The 8580-nt window shown below is 37.3% G+C and overlaps 1 protein-coding gene across 2 annotated transcripts in view; it reads right to left on the bottom strand.

Annotated features, from left to right (window-relative positions):
• Window positions 1-1142: 1142 nt before the first annotated feature.
• The window catches only part of LOC307002415 (voltage-dependent calcium channel subunit alpha-2/delta-1), a 121827-nt gene continuing 114389 nt past the window's right edge, over window positions 1143-8580 (bottom strand). For both annotated transcript variants that reach the window (XM_079619997.1, XM_079619998.1), the window contains 3 exons: window positions 7616-7728; window positions 7340-7422; window positions 1143-4847 (listed from right to left, as the gene is read on the bottom strand). In XM_079619997.1, coding sequence (XP_079476123.1) covers window positions 4731-4847; window positions 7340-7422; window positions 7616-7728 — 313 coding nt within the window. In that variant the 3' untranslated portion in view covers window positions 1143-4730. The remainder of the gene's footprint in view (window positions 4848-7339; window positions 7423-7615; window positions 7729-8580) is intronic.

Here is an 8580-nt window from a genome sequence, read left to right as displayed (position 1 = left end):
ATTAGTAAACATTGCAAGATGACTATGGATGAACACCAGTTGTTTGAAACGGCTTTGGCCGCTACAATGAAAGATTTAGACTTGTTCTCTAAAAGAGGAACAGAAGACGGCGCTCAAATCGTTCCTTTGCAAGAAGGACGTTTTTGCTGTTTTGCCGACCGGATAGGGCAAGAGTCTAATCTACCAGTTAGCTCCGCTGGTAGCTAAGCGTTTGCGGCTTAGACTGTGTATTGTTGTGATTGGTCGTAGTGTTATCCAATTGCATGCAGTGAGATTTTCAAATGCATGCTTGGTGCCGCCCCTCGAGCTAGCCGATTTTCATTAGTCGACGCCAGACCATTAATCTTTCAGATTTAGGTCTGGATTTCCAGGCTAACGGTCCACCTAGGTGGTTCTAATTTTGGGAGGGGTTACGATGCTAGGCTCCCAGTCACGAGGTGCATGGTGCAGCCTGGCTTAATGGTTGTACTTACACTGCTCATTTGGGCAGGCATTGGTTCAGTATGGTGCAGTGGGTATTTCTTTCCCATAGCGTCAACGCATGACGCACTGTAGATTTTCACTTTGAAAGGGAACGCATCAGGTTACGAATGTAACTTTGGTTCCCTGAGAAGGGGAACAAGATACTGCGTCATGTTGCCATACCTCAGGCACGCCAGCATGTCTCTCTTCAGACAATCTGAAGTTAATGACGTTTTCCTTGGGCGCCCTTTTATAGTCTGCCGATGCGCCTGTGACATCATTTCTTGTAATCGGGTTTGCCATGTTGCACACATGCTTCAGACACCAGCTCAAGCTGAAGGCGTTCCCATTGCATGAACGCATAGAGTTCCCCTTCAGAGAACCAAGGTTACAACATCATAACCTGAGATTTTTTTTTAAGGATTGTTTGATGAATAGAAAGTTCAAAAAAACATTTTAAATAATTTTTGTAACAATGCGAGTATTACTGTCGCTTTTGATCAATTTAATGCATCCTAGAATGTTAATATCGTAATAAATATTGTACAGATATTGAACTACAAATGTCAGATGCATTTCTAGCCATTTATCTTGATTCTCTTCATGCATCTGTGACGATGCAGACCATTTGTTTAATAAAAATAAAAAACAAACAAAAATACAATACTAAACCCAGAGGTAGTAATGATAAACTTTTATTGTGAATATATTATTTGCACAAGAATTACACATTTGTAAACTTTACAAACATTTTTGTTTTATTTTGTTGAACAACATTATTGTACAAATGTATACAAAATTGTTTCAGGCGTGTCAGTTTCCACAAAAGAATATATATATATAGTTGTAAGCACAACCAAGTGAGGTGGGTGGGGCTTTGGAGGCACATACCACGCCCCTCCCCACTATTGAACAAACAAATCAAAGAGTGACTTCGATACACACTTAGGAAAAGAAGCGCAACCTCAGAGAAAACTTTCCGGCACACTGAGCACCAACACCAGTAAATACGTTCAGTAGCACAGACACAAGGTAGCCCTATGTGACAGCACAGCAGCTGAGAGCAGCATTCAGAAAACATTATATTAAGTACACACAACCGATTCCTCTTTACATGAGGGGGGCATGTCTATACACGTCTAACATTTCATGCGAGGGTCGAAATGTCAAAGAGCACCGTGCAAACCTGAACACATTTCAATTGTCTATCCCCTCTTATGTAAAGTGGAATGTTTTTTATTAAAACAGATTTTCAAAAAATGTTGGATTCATGATTTGGACTTTGGAGTGTCTGGTTTTCACAAATTTTTTTATTTAATTTTATGGATCCACGACACAGTCTTAAAAATAAATGTTATTGGCATCAATGGTTCCACGAAGACCCTTGAACATTCATGGAACCTTTTCCATTTCATTTAAGATTATTTATAGTGGAAAAAGGGTTCTTTAAATTTTTTAAATGTTCTTCACACTAAGAAGAAGAAAAAATAACTGTTCACTGAAAGGTTCTTTGGGGAACCAAAAATGGTTCTTCTACCTTTTGGAACCTTTATTTTTAAGAGTGAAGCAATCTTCCTTATTTTGTCATATTAAAAGTTAAAAAAATTCAGCTTCTTGAACTCCACCATGATGGAGAACATATGAAAACACTTTTTTTGCAGCAAGCCAATAAAATTCCCAGCTGAATGCTACTTTTAAGTAATTCGCTCTTCTTGACTAACCATGTAGGCACTGCCAGATTTTGAGTTTTTAGTTTTAACATAATCATGTCATTAACCTGTTTCATGTTTTGCGGACGTTCTTCATCGGACATGGCATGGGATCAATTTGCATTCAAACGGCCTCTGCGGGGTTTGTGTATATTTCACTGGCGTTTTAAACACGGTGTAGTTTGTAAAGAGGGGAGTTAGTTTAGCTCTCTTGGATCAAATCACATCTCGCAACGTCGTTTGGTGAGGTATTTAAATGTTACATCCTATGGCCTCCACCTCAGGCCTGAGATGAGAAATCCAGACCCCGAAAAGCCTCTGAGGGGTCCAAAACGTCTGTAATGATTCATAAATGCACTGCATATTTAGGTCTGTAACTCAATGCTACATCAGTGAAGACAGAAAGAAAAATGAATCTCATTCCGAAGGAAAAAATCTGACGTGGACTCACAGGTGCGAGCGATATTTCGCGGACATCCAGTAAACTAAACACACACTTTATTTCAGATCTATCTCGTGCGTTTTATAATATTTCATTCTCATTTGGCAATCACCACGACATTAAACCTTCCGCCTTTAAATTCAGTTGCACTTAATATTATCACTGTAGAATTACGTCACTTTAAAGCCTCCTCATCATAAAGGCTACAACAAAGAAATAAAAAAAATCTATTTAAGCTCCATACAGTCTAATAAAGCCATCATGATTCATTTTTTTTTTTTGCATGAATAAAAAGCCATAGAACTCATGCAAACACTGATTGTATGTTTATATTTTAAAATAGACGTCAAATGTTAAAAGACATCTGAAGCATGTTATTTTATTCCTGGATACTTGGCCTTTGGATTATGATGGATAAGTTTTTAATTTTTCATAGCTCTAGGCATTGCTGTTGGTATGTCGTCGTCTTCCAGAAAATTCAAAAGGAACACATGGAAATGTTCCCCATTGGCAATAGTTTTGATTGATATAACCTAATCTCATACATGGACTTTCTATCATAAAGCTAAATAAATAAATAAAATAAACATACATTCAACCATCTTAAACGCACATTTCTCCAGGGTTTAACATTTTTATAACCTGTCATGTGCTGTGTTTTTCGGCATAGTGGTTCAACATGTGGATGTAATATCTGACACGCTTGTGATATCATGTCTGTCATGCTGGAACAAAATCTGACAGATGAAGTATCTGGATGACATACAGTAAAACACGCATTCGTTTGATAGCAGGGGCCCAGAAGACAGGATGGGGAGGGTAACAAAGCACATTCAACATGCTCTGGACCCTTGGACGCGAGCGTGTGACTTCTGACACAACAAAAAAAGGATTCGGTACACTTATTGGAGCCTGTTCAGTCTTTTTAGAGCAGTCTGCATTTCGCATCAGATGATGCACTGCTCAAGTGTGGTTTGATCGCACAATGAATCTTTCCGTAGCGAATCATGACATTCAGCATGGCACTTTTTTCTCAGACGATTATATCAGATGCTTACAGTTTTGTCAATCTTTAAAGATAAAGTTATCTGGTGATCTCAGAGGAGTTTAAAATGAGCAACAAAAGAACTGAGCCAAAAGACCTAGCAAAAAGAACAATACAATTTGCACAAATTAAAAATCATACTGGGTGAATCTCACAAAAACTGTAAAGAAATGTCCAAGCCAATACCATCCCATAATAAAAAATTGAATAAAAATTAAATTATTTTCTGTATAAATGTAACATACGATTTTGTTGTGACTATTTTCATAACAATACATTCTCATTACTGTAATGCAAAATACAAAACAGCATAATATTTCAAATGATAGAAATAATATTAAAATGATATATTAAACTAAAATGTGTAAAGCTAAAATGTTTGTGTGTGTATATATACACACACTCTGTATATGTATACAGTATACTTTTTTTTTTAAGAATTTTTTTGGGAGGTGAAATGTGACCTACAAATTTATTTATGAGATTTCCCCTACTGCACATAGCAAAGAAATCAAAGAACATAAAACAAGAAAAACAGCCCTCTATGGGCCTAAAGGGCTTGAGTGTGACATCACTGACCTACTACTGGTGCAAAGCTCACTTCGAGCTGAATTCATAAAGAGCTCCAGAGCTAAACAGTCTTTCCTGTACCGTTAAATCCTGCTTCAGATCCAGGCTGGTGCTAGGAGCCGTCTCTGACCACATTGTTTACACATTTTTTAAGCCTGTCTGTGGCACTAAACATTTTTGCATGAATCATTTGTGTGATCATAATGTGGCTCTGTTGTGAGGTCAAAAAAATTAAAATAAATAAGAGCATATATCTGTCTCTCGTGTCTGACTGTGTTGCTGTTTCTGGTTGGTCAGAGAGGACAGAATTTGGCAGTGAGTTGATGAGCCGTGTCAATTTTACAGTCGAGTCCTGCATCTGCGTTAGTCCAATTGTTTTGGGTTGACTAACGGACAATCTTAGATTGTACAGTCGAAGTGTGGTTATTTTGTGGTCATGTGGTCTGTATAGTAAGCAGTTCAGTCAGTAGTTGTTTTTTTCTAGTCTGTAGATTCGCTCTGGTCAGGACAAATATGTTCTGGTTCCAGTGAGCAGCCAGAGTAGAAGGAGCTGAAGAGCCAACATCATCCAGAGAGACGGACTCAAACTGCAGCCTCCACCACAGTCAGTCGCGTCCTCCTGCGGTCAATACAGAGATGTTAGGGGCTTCTACCTCACACAAACAGAGTACATACTATAGTCAGGTCATTTCAGTTCAGATGGTTAAGGGTTTCTAACTGAGTTTTGAAACATGGCATCTGGTTTGTTGCTGGTTCAAGGTGGTCAACCAACTTTAACCAGTGTTGTTATTGGTAACTAAAACTAAAATGATTTAAAACCAATAATGATTTAAATAACACTGAAATAAAATGTAATATGAATACTACATGAAAAACATACAACAAAAATATATAAACTTTCTTAGAAATGTTAGAGATGTGGCAAAAAGTTTATGTTAAAGTACTAAAATTACTACAGCTAAAACAAAAATAAAATTAAGCTTAATATAAATACTAATAATAATACAACTAATACAAATAATAAATGACAAAATAATTTTTTTTTTTAACAAAACCCATAGTAAAGTGAAAATATGAAAATAAAAGCTAAATAAAACTATTGATAAATGCAATAACAGTAAAATATAATAAAAAAACACTATCTTTTACAAGAATATCATCAGTTGAGAGCCCAGGGAATCAACCACCTAGAACATTTTAACCAGTTAATAGCCAAAAATGACCAGCTTGGTCCAGTGTTATTCGAGTATCATAAGTTATGTTACCATCCACCTATTTTATGCGCAATTTGGGATATTGCAAAAAAAAAAAAAAAAAAAAGACGCTGGATACAATATGCGTGTAAATTCTAAAAATGTGCATACAAATCTTTATCTGATAAGAAGGCATGCACATAAATTATGATGGAAACACGTTTACTGTGCAACAAAAAACTCTGCCTCAACAGTGGATGTGATTGGATAACTGGACAGACTATCTAGTAGCTGACCAATTTAATTGCACATGCAGCATCTCAAATATTGGTCTAATCAATCCGAGATGCCGGAGCAAAAGTCTGTCATCAAAATGATTTGGTATAATGACCTCCCAGAGGTGTCTCACATGATTGCTTTCCCAAACACAAGGCATCCGAACGCAAGTCATTTATGATAAAGGAAAAAAGATCCACAGCTTCCCAGATTGCAGCAACTTTCATTTTTATTATGGATATTTTGCTCCAATTTCCCAGGAAGTGACAATTTTGTTATCTTGAACACATGGGATGGAAATGCTGCTTTCATTCACAAATGTTTTATGCGATATTCCAATTTTGCGCATTAGTTAAATGTGCAACTTTGCATGGAAACATAGCCACTGAGATACTATTATAGTTGATTTTTCTTTACATGTTGAATTATTCTTTTTTTTTTTTTTTCGTGGTAATACTTTAAAGTGTCCTTGTAAAATGTTACATGCAGTTACTGAAGTAATAAGTGTAACCAAACCCTAACCCTATATAAATTTCACGCAGTTAATTATTATTACTCAGTACTTGAATGTATAATTACACTATAACACAGACACTTTAAAAAAGTGTAACTATTATTGTAAAAAAAAGCTATATATATATATATATATATATATAGTTATATATATATATATATATATATATATATATATATATATATATATATAGTTATTCATTTATATTTTAATAATTTAGTTTATTTCATTTACCATTTTTTTTTTCAAGTACCAATTATTTTATGGTTTTAGTTGACTATAATAACCCTAGCTTGGAAGAGCTTAAAACCCAAGTAAAACCTAGAACCATAAAGCATACAACTCAATCAAAACACACAGTCTATGTGTAATAAAAAGTAAATATCAAAACATGTTTTGGCTGAACTGAGGAAGGAATGAATCAAATCAATGGCACGCATGCAAAAAGTCGTGCTGTAGAAATAATGCAGAACTCTGACTGACGGTCTACGTGCTGGTCTTCTGAAACCAGGCTTGCATGCTATACTGTGCATGGAGGGCGTGCCAATGAAAGTCCTGGGATGCCCCAGGTTTGTGAGACATAGGGGCGTATTATCAATGCTCCTGTCAAAAGGACGGAAACACATCTGGAGCTTCCTATGTTTATTCCACAGAAAAATCTCTCAGGGAACTTGCTGAAAATGCACTTCCTACTTTCACAGCAGGAGGAAAGCAGTGGCATCCTGCCTAAAGGTCCATATATTGAGGCATTGAGTAAACAATTTAGGGCATTTTAACCCGTATATGATAAGCAGATATTAGCGAACATCTAGCAATGCTACAATTAAAGTGGGATGGAGAACATAAAGACATTTTTGCCGCACTGTTTTAATGAGGAAACAGCAAAACGAGATGAAACTGACCATCAAACACAAAGCAGAAGCAGCAAAATGATGGATGGGTAATAGGTCAAAGAAGAGGAGCCACTGATTGGACACAAAGGCTCCTCCTAGCAGTGACAGGCATGATGAGCAGCCAATGAGCATTCAATGTGCGCAAACAGAAAGAAAATTAACGTTAACTTAAAAAAAGGAGAAGAAAAAAAAACAAGTAGTGAATGATAAAGAGGAATTTTTGGTTTAAACATACGTCTATGTTGTTGTCGAAGCAGACGTCCGGTCCTTTCCTGTACCGTGGATTCTGGGCCAGCACACATGGGTCAGGACCAGTAGCTGAAACAAATCTATAAGGACAATAGCTGGAACTTCAAAACAAATGTAATTATCTCAATCTTAAGGCTCCGATATACTCACGGCAAAGTTCTTTTTCAGACTTCACTTCGGGGTAAATAGAAGTTCGAAATACATGAGCAGCGATATACTGTCAACGAAGAAGTTGGGAAACAATGCATACATTTAAGGATACAAGGCTGTTCGGCTTGTCTCAGTGGTTTGGGATCGCAGGAGAGACAGGAACTCTTTGCATCAGAGATTAAAAACACCAAATTCGTGTTAGGGAGCTTCTCCGCCCGGTACATTCTTAAAAAAAAAAAAGATAACAGAAAAGTGATTAAGACACAAACAGTTCTCACAGGAACAGCTTTTATTGTAAGACGGTATCATGGTTTATACATCTCTAAACTAAGCAGACATTTGCCTAAGAGAGACCACCCATGTATGACATTTAACGGAAGGAACAGTAAACATAAGCAAGTAGGTATAAAAGGCACTCAAAACATTACGCACAAGTCAGCATAAGCTCTTTGTCAGGAATCAATTATACACGTCTTACATATCCAAAACCGTCCCCACATGTGTGGAAGTCTTTAGTAAGTGTAACAGGAGATGAGTGTATTATATTGGAAATCTGCGTCGGTTGGCAGCTTGTTACGTACTGTCATCACCGAACGAGTTTCAGCCATGACTTTTCTTTATAGCATTCTCTTGTTCTCTTTTACGGCTCCCCCCCTCCCCTTAAAACAGAGTGACACGGGGTTTTTTGCACCGGCCTGTGCACATGTAAACGTATATATAGGGATGTGTGCGTTAAAGCTCTGTGTTACACATCACCTGCTCTCAGTAATCACAGGCTGTTTACTGCTACCCAGCATGCTCGGCGGTGCATAACGAGCCTCAGATCATAGCGGCCATCGGGGTCACACTCACACAAACACACATGCCAACACACACACGGAGAGCTTGATGATCACAGAGAAGCATGGAGTCCTAAAGTTCAGTGGCTCACATCTGTCTGCCCTCTGAGGAATGCTTTATTCATGAGAGCATGAGAGGTTATAAGAGCACAGAGGAGTGTTTCAGGTGGGTTTATGTGGTCTCCATGAAAAACATCCTGTGAGAAACTGTGGCGGTGTTTCAAAACCTAGTGAGCTG

Source organism: Phoxinus phoxinus (assembly GCF_949152265.1).
Source record: "Phoxinus phoxinus genome assembly, chromosome: 8".
In the NCBI taxonomy this organism is placed as follows: domain Eukaryota; kingdom Metazoa; phylum Chordata; class Actinopteri; order Cypriniformes; family Leuciscidae; genus Phoxinus; species Phoxinus phoxinus.
This window is presented reverse-complemented; position numbering and strand designations above follow the sequence as displayed.